General features: G+C 43.7%; 1 protein-coding gene across 1 annotated transcript in view; it reads left to right on the forward strand.

Annotated features, from left to right (window-relative positions):
- Window positions 1-7824: 7824 nt before the first annotated feature.
- capn5b (calpain 5b) overlaps window positions 7825-17456 on the forward strand; it is a gene marked incomplete at both ends in the record, with an annotated part of 111934 nt that continues 102302 nt past the window's right edge. Inside the window, one exon of the mRNA XM_084320297.1 lies at window positions 7825-7989. Coding sequence (XP_084176423.1) covers window positions 7825-7989 — 165 coding nt within the window. The remainder of the gene's footprint in view (window positions 7990-17456) is intronic.

Here is a 17456-nt window from a genome sequence, read left to right on the forward strand (position 1 = left end):
TCGGGATCGGCAAAAAAAATTAATAAAAAACCGGGAATTCTTTTTTACATTCTTTTTTTTTTACTTTTTTTTTTTATTCAACAAACATGACCATGTTCACGTCTTAAACTCATACTGAGGCCTTAGTTTTGGTTTTAAATAGCATATCATCATTCATTTATTTATTGTCACACAGAGCAGAAGAATTTTGCCAAAACAAACCAATAGTATCCAGCTGCAGAACGGCAGACCAGCCACACTCTCAGACCCAAATAATTTTCTTTTCTTTTTTTTTATCCCAATTTCTCACATTACATTCACCCTGAATGTTGACGTTATCCAGGTGAAAAGTTAACTTCATGCAAGCGAGGCATTGCAATCCTTGACATAAATCATTTGATGTATAAATAGTGTAGCTGTAGCCAGATAGTATTCTAATTTGGTTGTTATTCTTTGATAGTGTAGCCAGATAGTATTCTTATTTGGTTGTTATTCTTTGATAGTGTAGCTAGCCAGATAGAATTCTCATTTGGTTGTTATTCTTTGATAGTGTAGCCAGATAGTATTCTAATTTTTTTTTTTTTCGTGTCATTGTCTTCGTGATTTATTCTCCGTTGTCTTTTAACATTGTAAATGACCAGGGCGAGGGCGGCTAAGTGGCGCAGTGGGCAAGGCGCTCGCCACTAATGCAGGAGATGCTGGGTTCGAGCCCAGCTCTCGGCATTGGTACCAGCTTAGCTGGTCGTTCATACTAACAGGCAGTGTTAGGGGTGGGAAGCTGGTGGGTGGGGATCGGACGTGCCCCTCCCACGCAGACCCTCGCCGCTGAGAGATCGCGCTGTGCAGGTGAAAAGATGCGACGGCTGCCTCCTCGTGTACCGGAGGGGACACGTGATGCAAGCTTTCATCCACATTGCAGCCGGCTTGTGGGAGGCATGGTCTAACAGCGTTCGAGACAGGGGAGGGTAGAATTGGACGATACGAAATTGGGATGGGAGAAAAATTGAAAATGGGAGAAAAAGTAGATAAAAAAAAAAAAATAAGTAAATGACCAGGGCGGCTGATTGGCGCAGTGGGCACTAATGCAGGAGATGCTGGTATCGAGCTCAGCTCTCTGCGTTGCTACCGGCTGGCCAGTTGTTCATACTAACACAATTGGCAGTGTTAGAGGGTGGGAAAGCCGGTGGGTGGGGATTGGACATTGTGGACAGCGACTCCTACAGGTCGGTTTGGTGACGCCGGTGCGGCGGAAGCAGGAAGTAGCGGGGGCAGCGTGAGCCTCCCACGCATTACTCCTCGCCACTGAGAGTTCGAGCTGCTGCGGTGAAAAGATGCGACAGGCTGCCTCCTCGTGTACCGGAGGGGACACGTGATGCAAGGCTTCTGTCCTCACTACAGCCGACCAGTGGGAGGCATAGTCTAGCAACGTTCAAGACAGGGGAAGGAAGAATTGGATAATACGAAATTGGGATGGGAGAAAAATAGAAAATGGGGAGAAAAAGTGGATAAAAAAAAAAACATTGTAAATGACCTAAGGGGAAGCAACGGTTGTGATTGGAGGATCAATAAAAGAAGGCGGGTTTGAGATAGGTCTTACTACCTCGAGGGACTCCAGCAAGCTGAACAAGCTGGTGAAGAAGGCTAGCTCAGTAGTGGGTGGTGAGCTGGATAACCTAGAGGAGAGGAGGATGAGGAAAAAGCTAGAAGCCATCCTGGAGCACCCCTCTCACCCCCTCTACGAGGAGCTAGCCAGAATGAAGAGCATGTTCAGCCTAAGACTCACCCCCCCCCCCCCGACACTCATCACTGGACTATCTTGTGTTTGTACTTTTTTTATATTATATTTAGTGGTGGGACTCGATAAAAAAATTGTATTGAATTAATTTGAGACTTTATAGTTAATTAATCTAAATTAATCACATTTTAATCTCATATCAATATTTGATGTGAAAAGCAAGTAAGCAACATTTTTCAATTCAAATGAATTTTGGTATACGAGTGAATCAATGAATATACATTATACATACGTTTAAGCAGCTAAATCCTGTATTAGCTACTACACAGACCAACAGATCAATGCAATTTTTAATAAAGTGCAGCAATTTTAGGAATAATATATATATATATATAGCGCAAAGGACCTTTTGTAAACTCAAGCACTTTCGAGGTAAAAGTAAAACGCAGTACTTTCAAGTACATTCCAGAACAGTTGACCATTGGAAAAAAAACTTTTGATTGATCTCAATTTCTCTTACTTTATTTTTTTTATGAACAAACCAGACTAAGAAAAAAAGTTATTTGCGATTTATTATACTTTATACTTATAGCAAATAATAAATAAATGCATCAATTTCTTTTTGTTTTAATTCTTTCTGTAGTTAATTATTCGAAATGAATGCGATAAAGTCCCAGCCCCAATTATATTGTATTTGTATCTATACTTGAAGTGTACCTATAGTATAGTGTATATAGGACTGTGAAGCCTTGTATTGACTGCTGCTTTGACACCCGAATTTCCCCAAGGGGATCAATAAAGGATCATCTTATCTTATTATGTATTTTCTTTCCATTCCTTTAATTTATTCTTTTCCATTTTTTTTTAATGTATTTTAAATCATGTCTTCTATGTAACCATTTTTTATATTATGTTGTGGATCACTTTCAAAATGCCTCTGTGTATGAATGGTGCTATATAAATAAATGTGCCTTGCCTTGACTCGTGACCTGCAGTTTGCACATACGGTATATGGCCTTCAATAAACCATATTGTAACATGCTACATAAATTAACCTGACGTTGCTGTAGTCTCTTGGACACGTGGAAATATTTAGCCTACACATTCGCCATGTGTTCATGTTGCATTCTACTAACATGGATTTTTAACGTAATGTATTTGTAATGTATTCAGGTGCAGCCATTATGGGAATTGTTTTATTTATTGTTTCATTGTCTGCTGTTGTCTCTGCCTGTATTCCCACTGTTCCCGATCCCAGAGGAACGTTCTGCCTGACAGTTTTGCATAGTTTTAAAAAGCTCCCAAAGTGCCGGTGACTTACACCTAGTTATTTCCAGATGATTGAGGTTTTCTAATCTCATTAAAGATTTCGAGTTGGAGCTAATTTAAGACAGGAGAGGTTATGCTGACTTTTGGCACCGGTATTACCTACACTTATACATTCCAAACATGTTCATAGATTTTCTAAATGGAATTATATGGTTCTTTGTCTGAACAGTATTCATTGATTCATTGATTCATTCAATCTTTGTTTCAACTTGAAAATTCTTTGAGCATACAAATATAATAATAGATACATCATACATACAATCCATATACAATAAACAATACAATATACAATAAGTGCATTCATAATACAGTTGGTACAGTCAATTAAAACAACTGCAGATTATGGTTGGATGGTTGGTGATTAAGGATTTAAACTGACCAAAGGATACCAAAGTATTGAGTTTTAGAGTTTGCTGTATGATATTCCATGTGTCAGGATTTCCCAAGTTCAGTACAGACTCTAGGTACTTTAACTCAATCAGCGCCAGAGGTCGCTGTTTACCGTGTGGTAAGAAGGCCACCGCTTTAAAGAATAGGAATACATGGCGGTGCTTGCAGGGCTCAAACTATATTAAATATCATAGCTATGGATATAATACTATTGCCCTTTTGACATTGAGTATCTGTTTCTGTATGCTATATACAGTATGCAATAATAATGATTATTTGTTCCACAAGATTTACATTGTTTCCCAAATGCAGGGCAATGACCGATGGCATCGATCAACCTAGATCTGGAACAGTATCTATCGTTCAATTTGTGAAAAAGAAAAAAAAATGTCATCCATAAATTCCCGTTTTATACCGTGGTGAATATGAGTATAGTTTTAGAGTAATCCTGTCTAATCCCAGAAAACGATGCTATGCAGCGTTTAGTACATTTCACTCAATACCGTGCAGTTTCTCGCCTGTATCAACAATCAATCTGAAATCAACGCTATATTATCGGTATTATGTTTCATCATGAATGCATGAAAGGGTGGGGGGGGGGGGGGGGTCGTTTTTCCATGCTTTGATCGCCACCAATGGAATACGTTACACACACACACACACACACACTGTGAATGGATTCTTGGATCAACGCAAGATTGATACCATATAGCCCTTACCTTGACTAGGATGTACTCCAAAAAGAATATTCCAATTATCTGATCTCCATTCCAAGTATTGATGTCGATCGTGTTGCCAACATAATCCACCAAAGAACATCAACCGGGAGTGCTTGATTCTCCTCAATCCATGCATTATAAACGCTTGTCCTGCCCGACAAGGAAAACCCGGACCGGACTTTTTAGATCGACGCACAGCCCAAGCCAGAGAGTTTTCAAGGATGTGCAATACCGGCCGCAAGGCGGCAGGCGGCAGGCGGCGGTATTGGACGTTTGCGATCTCAGACTCATTCCCAATGATAACACAGGCTCTCTCGATGGATTATGAATGGGAATATTGAATAAAAGAAATAACGATAGAAAACCCGACCTTTCTCGGGTTTGGCGCGCAACCGTCGGCGAGTTAACCCGACTTTATTCGTGAGTGGCGTCCAATGAGTTAAGTGTGAGCCAATCATTGGAACGTGTACAATAGGGTCTAGATATATTAAGCACTAGTTAGACTATATATACTAGGCAATATGTCATTGGTAATAGGTAAGGATACTGTATATATTTTCTTCTCATTCATTATGGTAACACACTGATTGCCAAATAAAAAAACTAAAACAAGTAGTATATATAATGTTGATTGTATCTACAGCATATCGTGTGATCTGTAGGCGTTTGTTGGCGATTGGCAATTTTTTACATGTAACAGTCAGCTGTCGAATGAACCTCAAGGACGGCAGGTTGGCAGCAGCCCTGCGGTGACGTGTCCTTGTCCTTGATCCCTTCTGCACCACATGTCACAGGGCGGTCAATCATCCACACCTCATCAAGGACTACAAAGAGCTTAGATCTTTCCCAGCCTCCCATTAACGGCTGTTATCTGCCACGTTTCTCCCCCACGGTCTACAGCACATCTCCATCCCAAACTGCCCCTCCCACCCTCTCCTTCTAGATTAGATTAGATTAGATTCAAATGTATTGTCATTAGGGCTGTCACTTTAACAAAAAATCTAATTAGAAATCCGTTGCAGAATTGTTTAATTGACAAGTAAAAAAAAAAAAAAAAAAAAAAGTAAGCTATTTTCAAAGTTTTGGCAACTTTTTTTCACCACGGTATGTTTGGTATCATTCTTTTCAGCACAGTCTCACCTATATGACCTGACCGTTTGTTTTCATACTGTACATACTGTATACTGTGCGACACAAAACACACAAATGATGTTGTGTTTTTCTACCTATGAGGCTGAGCAAATGTAAACATGCTCCTGAAGCATTAGAAACAATGAAAATGTGCCCTCAGGGTGCCTAGGTAGAAACAATTATAATGTATAAACAATTATAAATTGTTATTATTAAATTTTTATAAAACAAATTTTTTTAAAGATTTCTTTTTAGCGTTTTTCCAGCTTTTTTCTTGTCAGACATGACCGACAGAGGAAGACATGACCGACAGAGGAGAGGGTGAACGGGAGAAGAGTGGGGAAGACATGCGACAAATGATCCCCCGGGGGAGCGGGAGGCGAACCCGGAGACGGCGGCGTCGGTGTGCGAGGCACTATGCGGTGCGCCAATCTCTCAATGGTCCACTCCTTTCCCCACTCGGATAGACTTAATGAAAACCTGCCCCGCTGCCACGGATCATTGCTCTGTGTACACGGTGATCATGCCGTTCGGTGGTTGACAAGTGAATCATTTTGACCTGTTGACTCCCAGGTTGTGCTTAAAAAGCCTCAGTGAGCAGCAGATCGACTTCACAAAACCACAGAGGGCTGTTAGTGTCGAGGTATTAAAGACTCCCTAACTCCCCGCGTCAACTGACTAATCTCCCATACCCAAATGTCTGGCAACTTTGCTCTTACAGAAATGACTAGAAATGTCTCATAATCCCCCAAATAGAACATGCCATCATCATGTGGGTAGCTAGTTTGAAGCGGTGGTGGCTAGCAGCACGTCCCACTGACTATGAGGAATGTAAATGGGATTAAGCTGATGTCCATGGGGGGCAGGACTTCCTCAGCAGAAAATGTAACTTAATCAACTTCCATTCGTCATGTATCAATCAGCAAAGTAGACAGGGGTGGGCAGTGACAAACGACTGTGTGTGTGTGTGTGTGTGTGTGTGTGTGTGTGTGTGTGTGTGTGTGTGTGTGTGTGTGTGTGTGTGTGTGTGTGTGTGTGGTGTGTGTGTGTGTGTGTGTGTGTGTGTGTGTGTGTGTGTGTGTGTGTGTGTGTGTGTGCGTGCGTGCGTGCGTGCGTGCGCGCGCGCATCACATTCCTTGTCCCCTGATGTTGTTGTTGGTGAGGATATTTTCCATGTTGTTAAAACTAGACTAGGTATTACCAGCCAAGTACAACCTAGCTTTATGGTACCCTGAAAGATCAACCTAGCTTTATGGTACCCTGAAAGATGAACCTGGCTTTATGGTACCCTGAAAGATCAACCTAGCTTTATGGTACCCTGAAAGATGAACCTGGCTTTATGGTACCCTGAAAGATGAACCTGGCTTTATGGTACCCTGAAAGATGAACCTGGCTTTATGGTACCCTGAAAGATGAACCTGGCTTTATGGTACCCTGAAAGATTAACCTGGGTTTACGGTACCCTGAGAAAAGTTCTTGAGAAAACAGGTGATGAGCAGGAGGGAGAGGGAGAGAGACGGTGGTGTGACTGTTGCCTCCAGCAAAGACTCAATCTGTAATATTAATAATATATTGACTTATTCTCTGAAGGCATCATGTGATCTGCAAATACACTGAATGTTTTGAAAAAGGTTGGCTAAATTAGATTGCATAAAGTTAGATGATTTGAATAAAGATCCGTGCCAGCATGTGAGTTATAGACTATTTCCTCCTTGGTAGTCTAATAATAACACGATTAGAGAGCTGTTTTGCCTCAGGACAATGTGATGCTTATTTCACCGTGGTTCAAGTAGTGACCTAAATCAGCCATAGCTTTAGTCTGAACTTAAAGTCAGATTCTGTAATGTCGTCAAACAGTGACCCCTGCACTTTTTTGTTTTGGTCTGAATGAATGAATGAAAGATCATTGCATTTATATAGCACTTTTCTAGATACTCGAAGCACTTTACAAAATGCCTCCTTTTTTGTAAAGCCTCCTATGCAGCCTCCTACACTGGCACCAGGCACACATCACACTACAAAATAGCTGAAAGGCTTATGAGACAAGGATTGATAATCAGCCAATTAAGGAGAGAGATGATTAGGTGGCCTTGATGTCAGAGACCTGATTGGGAATTTGGCCAGGAACGTCTGCTGTGTGGGTTGGAGTTTACTGTTGTAACTTTTTATACCGTGAATTTCTCCAGACCTCTCAAGAGCTGGAGGCTTTAATTAGCTATTTTTCCATTCTATAATACATGTATGCTTGCCTCTGTATTTATTAAATATGTATAATTGAACACAGAAAAACACACAGGCCTAATTCAGTGTCACAGTTTTCTATTTATTAGACGCAAAGCACCTCTATGACCGGGAATGTCACTCACTCACTCACTCACTCACTCACTCACTCACTCACTCACTCACTCACTCACTCACTCACTCACTCACTCACTCACTCACTCACTCACTCACTCACTCACTCACTCACTCACTCACTCACTCACTCACTCACTCAGTAACTCAGTAACCCTGCGTGTTGTGTTGGTTCCAGGCTGCAGCATGTTCTCTTCAGTGAAGGCCTTTGAGGGGCAGCAGTACTCCGCCCTGAAGAGGCAGTGTCTGCAGAGCGGCCTGCTGTTCGAGGACCCCCACTTCCCCGCCGTCGACGACTCCCTCTTCTACCAGGGCAACAGGATCGGAAAGGTGGTGTGGAAGAGGCCCCGGGTGAGTGGAGCTTCTTTCACACACGGGGACGCTTCTTTCACACAGGGGGACGCTTCTTTCACACAGGGGGACGCCTCTTTCACACAGGGGGACGCTTCTTTCACACAGGGGGACGCCTCTTTCACACAGGGGGACGCTTCTTTCACACAGGGGGACGCCTCTTTCACACAGGGGGACGCTTCTTTCACACAGGGGGACGCCTCTTTCACACAGGGGGACGCTTCTTTCACACAGGGGGACGCCTCTTTCACACAGGGGGACGCTTCTTTCACACAGGGGGACGCTTCTTTCACACAGGGGGACGCTTCTTTCACACAGGGGGACGCTTCTTTCACACAGGGGGACGCTTCTTTCACACAGGGGGACGCTTCTTTCACACAGGGGGACGCTTCTTTCACACAGGGGGACGCCTCTTTCACACAGGGGGACGCCTCTTTCACACAGGGGGACGCTTCTTTCACACAGGGGGACGCTTCTTTCACACAGGGGGACGCCTCTTTCACACAGGGGGACGCTTCTTTCACACAGGGGGACGCCTCTTTCACACAGGGGGACGCTTCTTTCACACAGGGGGACGCTTCTTTCACACAGAGGGACACGCCTCTTTCACACAGGGGGACACGCCTCTTTCACACAGAGGGACACGCCTCTTTCACACAGGGGGACACGCCTCTTTCACACAGAGGGACACGCCTCTTTCACACAGGGGGACGCCTCTTTCACACAGAGGGACACGCCTCTTTCACACAGGGGGACGCTTCTTTCACACAGGGACACGCCTCTTTCACACAGGGGGACGCTTCTTTCACACAGGGGGGCGCTTCTTTCACACAGGGGGACGCCTCTTTCACACAGGGGGACGCTTCTTTCACACAGGGGGACGCTTCTTTCACACAGGGGGGCGCTTCTTTCACACAGGGGGACGCCTCTTTCACACAGGGGGACACTTCTTTCACACAGGGGGACGCTTCTTTCACACAGGGGGACGCCTCTTTCACACAGGGGGACGCCTCTTTCACACAGGGGGACGCTTCTTTCACACAGGGGGACGCCTCTTTCACACAGGGGGACGCCTCTTTCACACAGGGGGACGCTTCTTTCACACAGGGGGACGCCTCTTTCACACAGGGGGACGCTTCTTTCACACAGGGGGACGCTTCTTTCACACAGGGGGACGCTTCTTTCACACAGGGCGACACTTCATTCACACAGGGCGACACTTCATTCACACAGGGGGACACTTCTTTCACACAGGGGGACGCTTCATTCACACAGGGCGACACTTCATTCACACAGGGGGACACTTCTTTCACACAGGGGGACGCTTCATTCACACAGGGCGACACTTCATTCACACAGGGGGACACTTCTTTCACACAGGGGGACGCTTCATTCACACAGGGGGACGCCTCTTTCACACAGGGGGACGCTTCTTTCACACAAGGGGACACTTCATTCACACAAGGGGACACTTCATTCACACAGGGGGAAGAAGCCTCACCGGAGGAGTCGCAGGTTCTTGTGCCTCCGCACGGCCGCTGGACGTCCCATTAATGTGAACGCGATATCTCAGGAACGCCTTGAGGGAGTTTCTTTCAATTTGGCACAAATGTCCACTTGGACTCAAGGATGAACTGAAACGTGGCCATTTTTAAACTTGAACTTGAGGATACCTTTTTTTGCAAACCAAAATACTATACTTTATACGTATAGCACATGCATGAGCCTGGTCTCTTTTGAAAGATCACTTTTAGTGCTAATGAAATAGAGTAACATAGGTCTGAACGTGAGTTGTAGAAAAACGTGTTACTCATGTTTTTCTGTAGTAGTTAGTAGTCCAGAAGTAGTATTTCCAATAAAATGGGATAGGCTGGAAAAACACTGTGGGTCCATAGCCTGAAGTCTTGTGTAGTACATGTCCAAATGTCATAAAAATCCGTTCAGAAATTAGTGATTAGGAGCGATTTTGGTAAAACATTTTGAAAAAAAGGCTGCAGAAAACGATTTCCTCATTGACTCCAATGCATTCCGCGGAAATGTCTCTTCCTGTTTGCGCTCGTGACTTTTCACCTAGATCCCTGATGCGCCCATTCCCACGTGGGGTACCATTGGAAAGCCACACTCATTCGTTACAACCATGTCCAATCATTTTCGAGATCGCCAAATGATTGAAGGAGGTAGAGGCTCGGGAGTCGGGAGTGGTATTTCAAAAAAGAAACTTCAGCGCACGCCTCACATATCGGCATGTAACTCGAGAACGGCAATCGACAGGCAACAAATAGGGATTTAATTCGATATATATATATATTGTATAAAAAAATATGCACACCCGAGAGGTTGCCAAAGTGGCGTGTTGCGCCGGTGGGCAAATCGTCCTCAAGAGTATACAGGCCGTTGCGTTGCGTGGTAAGAGGTTAAAACACAACCAATATATTGTGTACAACCAAACAGGGCACAATGGTTCCATTTTGGGTATGTTTTGATCGAACAGACGTTTTAATCTAACAAACAATGGACTTCATGCTCGAAATGTCTTTGTAACTCGACTTACAAACTTCTTGGGACGATTTTGGCATGATTGAAGGGTTTATTTTCGGGGATTCGTTCCTAGCTACGAACAGGATTTAAGAACTCGAAAAAGCAGTCGTAAGTCAGACAGACTGGTGTGCGCCGCCGTGTTCTAATTTTGATCAGTCGCAAATTGCTTTCGCATCGCCTGTGGACTCGGTCCTGTGCACACAGTCCTCACAGAGGGTCAGCACAAACGGACGTGCAATGCTTAGCCTCTCCTTATAAGGAGCTGGCGGGGCATTTCTGTATGCAAATTCAGGTGTACGAGAATGTGCTTCCGGTTTAAGAATGAGTGACGTTCTTCATTCGTGGGAACCCAGCTGCGATCATTTTGGCCACTTACAAAGACCATTTCACGCATTCAGGCATCCGGAGGAGGATATTTGTACATTTGTTTGTACAAACTTCTTACGAAGATAGTTATGAAGATACTTACGAACATGTTCGATCGTGAGGTCCAATCTGCACAGTACATGGTATGGTGTAGATATGTGCAGAACGCCATCAGGAAAGAGATACTCCCTCTGCAAAGGGAACCTAGCATATCGACCAGGGCCCTGGGTAGACAGGGACTGTCTAGGTCAATTACCCCTCCCTCCTAACCTCTCCCACCATTTGCCCACACAGGCCTCCATCATGACGGCATCCTAGCTGCAACGCTCCACATATGAGAATCAAAATCAGCATCAGAATCACTCAATTTGCCACCGTGTGGTATAGATCTGAATTTGACTTGCTTATCTGTGCTAACAAACTAACTGTTTGACAGGGTATACGACATAATACAATGAACATGACATATACAAATATAAGCTACTGTATGTACACCAAAGAATTTGGGGAACATTTATAAATTGCATGCTTATAAAATGTTTGTGGCCTTGTGGGGCATAGTTCATATAGCTGTCAAGACAGGAGCCTTTGTGGGGGGCGGGGGCTGTTATATATAGATGCAAGCATTACACACATAAACCCACATGCACGCAGCACCATCACCACCAGGATCCATTTCCTTGGCAGTCAGTGATTCCGGGATGAATATTCCTCTTCCACATGTGTGCTGCTATGACGAGAGCCAGCATTTATTATTACCATGGAAACTGGGTCACACAGATTGTATGTTTCTGTCTCCATGGCGATGTCAGCCTGCTGTTTTGCTCCGCAGGCTGCTGTTTGGTGGAGTGTTTATCACTAAGCAGAGAAGCAGAAGCTAATGGGTAGGTGGTGTACACCAGGAAAATAGTCCAGTGTGTCTCTGTGTCATATTAGTAATCCTTTTGGAGCGGGTTGAATCAGGAGATCATAGTCGAACAACATAGCCAGGCATTAAAACAAGTCATGGCTACCCTCCAGGGGTTCTCCACTAGCGTCAATGCTATGGCTAGTCAAATTAATCAGCTCGCACTGGCCCAAGGTAATCACCCTCCTGCCACCCCCCCCCCCCCCCCCCCCCCCCCCCCCCCAGCCGTTAATTCAGTCTCCTTAATGACGTGAACCAGCAGTAGCCACCCCACAAAATGTTTACTGTGAATCTGGAACCTGCAGAAAATGTTTCTCACAGTGTCTGCTTGTATTTGAGCTACAACCCCTGTCCTACCCCACTGACCGGAGCTACAACCCCTGTCCTACCCCACTGACCGGAGCTACAACCCCTGTCCTACCCCACTGACCAGTCCCGTATAGCTTACCTAATTAACTTGATGCAGGGACGGGCTCTCTCGTGGTCATCTGCGGTCTGGGAGGAACAATCCGCGTTATGCAACTCTTTTACAGACTTCATTGAGGAGATGCGTAGAGTCTTCGACCATCCCCGGAAAGTAAAGGAGGCATCCCGGAGACTCCATTCGCTGCGACAGGGCAGCCGCTCGGTAGCCGACTTCTCCATCGACTTCCGCGCTCTCGCAGCGGAGAGCAGATGGAGAGATGACGAGGCGCTGCAGAGCGTTTTTTTTTTACAACGCCATGAATGATTCCATAAAGGATTAATTAGTTTCCCATGCGGAGACCTCCAGCCTCAATGGTCTCATCATAACGTTGGCCATCCGTATCGATGATCGGCTCCGTGAACGACAGAGAGAGAGGACCAGACGTTTAACGTACAGTACGCCTCCACGCCCCGCTACCTAGCACTGCTCGACCCCTCCCCTCGCTTCCGGGTTTCACAGAGAGGAGACGACAGCTCTCGACACGGAGCCGATGTAACTCGGAGGTACTCGGGTGACAACGGAGGAGCGGGCTCGACGTTTGAACGAGAAGCGATGCTTGTATTGTGGTCAACCTGGCCATCTTCTCGCTAACTGTCCTACGCGTCCAGTAGCCGTGCTGACGTTTTTTCTCCTGAGAACTCCTCACGCCCGCTAGTCTCTGTGGCCCTCTTGTGGCAATCCAAATCTAGGGCTGCGCGAATAATCGTAAAAAAAATTGCAATCTCGATTCATAGACGTATGCAATCTCATTTCTAAATGACGACGATTCTGGTATTTGCATTTGCGTCAAAATGGAGATCGGTGGCATTAAAACACTCGCTCCTATTCCACTATGCATTCACGTCAGGCTGCATTCACGTGTTGACTTATTTGCTTCGGAACAATCCCAGTTGCGATATCAATCACACTTACACGATGTAAAGCAAAACACGCTATTAATTCAACATTCAATGTATTTTCTTACTTTTGTGTTGACTTGTCGCCAGATTCCTATTTTTGGGTTCCAGATGAGAGGTAGGAGCTGGACAACACAACGGTTCCATAGCCTGAAGTCTTATAGTCATAGAGTCCAAAGTTTATAAAAATCTCACGGAAAATTTGTTTTGTAGATGTTTTGTAATGTGTGTACCGGTAAAAACAGCGTGTTATCCAAAATGGCCGTCCACTTCATAACATTCTGACGCTAGAGTCGGGACAAAGGTCAGAACCGAAAGTGGTCATTTGACGGAGCGCTTGTCAAATGACGCCCTGAGCTGACTGACGAGAGCAAAGTGTCGCGATGCATGCACGTCCCGCCCACGGGTGTAAGAGAGGAAAAGAGACTTCAGTTAGACTTTTAAGTTTAAGTCAAGCACTTTCACTATGTTATGTTTAAGTTTAAGTCAAGCACTTTGATATATGTTATGTTGTCTGTTTAAGAAAGAGTGCAATAAATGTTTTTTATTATCGTGTGAGAGAATCGTGATCTCAATTCTTAGGGAGAAAAGAACATTTGAGCAAGAATCGTGCATATTTAAGGCCCGCAATGGTCAGCCTCTCACCCTGATTGATCGGAGATCCATCTCACTAACACTATTAACCTCTGGCGGAGAGTATTATTGACTGTCCTCTCAACCCCATAGTGTTGGGGTACCCCTGGTTAAAACCTGGTTAAATCGATACGTAGTAGTATCGCGATACTTTGCGTGGCGATACTGTATCGATACAGGGACGCCAAGTATCGATATTTAATAATTAGTCATAAAAATATATATTTTCTTTTTGTATAAGGAAGTTGCATTGTTCATTTCAATACCTGTAATAGTACAGTAGTCCACACACACACACATGTGCATTCAGTTAAGTTGGAATGACTGTAATACAAACAGTTCAGTTTGTCAGGTACATGCAACACAGATTACAGTGTTTACATATGCTTGAGAAAATACCATGTTCTGCAATAAAAATGATTGAAGTGAGATGAACAGACTGAACTTTATTTTATTAGATAAAACACGTTGACAAAGTTTTACTTTGCAGTTGACTAAAGGTAATAAATTAAATGTGATAAATTTTTTAAATTTGTTCTCAATACTCAGCGTATCGCGATATATTTGGTATCGCGATACTATCGTATCGTGACGCAAGTATGAGGTCTCTGGCGATTCCCACCCCTAGTAAATTCCTCACCTGGAACGTCACATGTCACACCTCATGTTTGCACTCAAGCTCGTCCGACTACCCTGTTGTACCCGCTCACTCCCTGGACTGCCTAGGGACTGGAATCCATTACTCTTCTTTTCTAATTAAACATTTGCTGTGTAATAAATTTATCTAATTAACGCGATAAACTGACAGCCCTAATATATATATATATATAATTATTATTATTTCAGATATTGATTGAAGAGGTGTGTTTTTAGTCAATGGTGGGAAATTGGGTGGGTTTCAGCTGTCCTGACTCTGGTGGGAAGTTTGTTTCCACTATTGTGGAGCGAGGACCGAGAATAGCCTGCTTCGTTTCAATGACCACCCAGGATCCTGAATAGGAGTAGGTCTGAGGCGGCCAGAAGATGCAGAGCGTAGGGGTCTTGATGGTGTGTAGTTAGACACCATTGACTTGGGGCAGGAGTCATGCCCCTCGCCGCACAGTATGCCAGGTCAAGAACCTGGAAGCAGATTTGTGTGGCAATAGGAAGCCAGTGCAGCTCTCTGAGAAGTGGGGTGATGTGAGCTGACTTTGGTAGATTGGTGAGATGGATACTATGGGTTAAAGCCGGGGTGGGCAATTCATTTTTACAAGGGGCCACATAAGAAACCAGAACTGTGTTGGAGGGCCGAACCAATGATAACTTGAATTTAATTCTGCTCAATATTCCTTATCTCCCATTGTAAAATTTTTTTTTTTAATCCACCTTTTTCTCCTTATTTTCTATTTTTCTCCAATCCCAATTTCGTGTTTCCAATTCTCCCCTCCCCTGTCTTGAACGTTGCTCGACTATGCCCCCCCACTGGTCGTTTGTAGGGAGGATAGAAGCCTTGCATCACGTGTCCCCTCCGGTACACGAGGAGGCAGCCTGTCGCATCTTTTCACCTGCCAGCGCGGACTCTCAGTGGCGAGAGTAAGGAGTAAGGAGGACGATAAGCTAAGTAATTTCCCAAAATGTTGGCGTGTTCTTTTAAGTAATGGTTTGAAAGGTTTGCAGTGTATTCTGCAGAGGAGAGAGGTGACATCTTCTTTAAGATAAGATATGATAAGATATTCCTTTATTGATCGCCTTGGGGAAATTCAGGCATCATAGCAGCATGGGGGAGGGGGGAGGGGAGGTACAGGCAGTTGAAGACATGATACAGGTCATAGAAAACGAATAGTGGGTAAAAAGAAAAATATAATGAAAATAGGCAGTGTAAACAATATAATTAACTCTGGACATGTGCATATTGGCAAGTAGGCAGTGTAAAACGGTCAAGGTGCAAGATGAGGGTATGTATGCCCTCTCAGTTATATTTGCCCTACAATAAATATAGTTACAATATATATATATATATAATCTAATAACTAATCTAATATATATAATAAAAAAATGCTAAATGCTAATAATTGCTCTGATGAAGTAAGTATACAGTATACACATACGGTGCAGTATGCTAATCTAATCTAATATATATAATCTAAAAAACGAAATGCAAAAAATGCTAAATATATGCTCTGAGGAAGTAGTATACAGTATACACATAAGGTGCAGTATGCATAATGTATGTATGCCGTGATATACTTCATACGTTATATTGTCCGTTTAGGTAGTCCGTTTAGGTGGGAGTCAGTGATGGAGGTTTCTAGTAGTTGGATGTCTGGAAGCGGTCCCTGCCCACTGTTGTGGAGCCTGATGGCCGCTGGTATGAAGGATTGGCAGAGGCGGTTAGTTGCGTGTCGGGGGGGGGGGGGGGTGGGGGGTGGGTATGAGTCTGTGACTGAATGTGCTTCTCATCTTGACTAGCTCATCGTAGAGGGGGTGGGAGGGATTCTCCAGGATAGCAGCCAGCTTCCTTCTCATCCCCCTCTCTGCCACCACCTCTAGTCTGACCAGCTCGACTCCCACCACAGAGCTAGCCTTCCTCACCAGCTTGTTCAGTTTGTTGGTGTCCCTCGAGTTGATGTAGCCCCCCCAGCATGCTATAGCATAGAAGAGGATGCTGGCCACTACAGACTGGTAGAATGACTGCAGCTGTCTATTGCACACGTTTGACAAGAGGCAATGGAGTTTATGTGATACATTATTCATTTCTTCATTTTGAGAAACATTAGCACTTATTAAGCAAATATTGCCATCACACTATATCACAGCTACAAATGTGGCAATGGTCCACTTTTCTACAGTAATTATATCAAGCTGTTGACATTGATTTGACAATGATATATTGATTTAAAAATACATTCTACACAGTTCCTTTAAATGAATAATTTAACATTATGCTCCTAGCGATCATGATATTAATGATACCTCGATGTCCTGTCATTGAAAGTACCGTTGATGATGGATAACTGGGGTGCATTTGAAAGTGCAACCTGAAACAGAGCATAATTATATAGTGATGCACGATATATCGGCCGCCGATATAATATCGGCCGATATGGCCGTTTTTTTACACATCGGTATCGGTCCGATATCAAGATAGGGCCGATATTAAAAAAAAAAAAAAAAAAAAAAAAAAAAAAAATCTTTTTTTTTTTCTTCTTTTTACATGTTTTGGCCTTAAATAGTTTCAAAATATCAGTCATTTCTGAAAATAAGTTACAAAAGTAAAAAAAATATGCGTTTTGGAAAATAGCTCTTTATTTGATTATCATAAAAAAGTGTTTTCTATACAGAGATATCGACATCGGTAAATATCGGTATCGGCCAGAACAGCAATATTAATATCGGTTATCGGTATCGGCCATAATTTTCACATCGGTGCATCACTATAATTATATGGTAGCTCAAGGCATTTTCAACCTTTTTGAGTGGATTAATTGTGTTATTTATCTGAAACCTACCCAGTTGGACATTTGTCTCAATAGAGTATAACAAATTGCTAGTATAACACACGGTTATCATTGATGAACAGACAGGAAGTCAAGGATACCACTGTGCAATACAACTACCTTGAGGTAAGAGAATAATTCAAATAGTTCTGTGGGTGGTATATCTTTTTAAAGGGAGAATTACA

This window comes from Notolepis coatsorum, assembly GCF_963971535.1.
Source record: "Notolepis coatsorum genome assembly, chromosome: 8".
NCBI lineage: Eukaryota > Metazoa > Chordata > Actinopteri > Aulopiformes > Paralepididae > Notolepis > Notolepis coatsorum.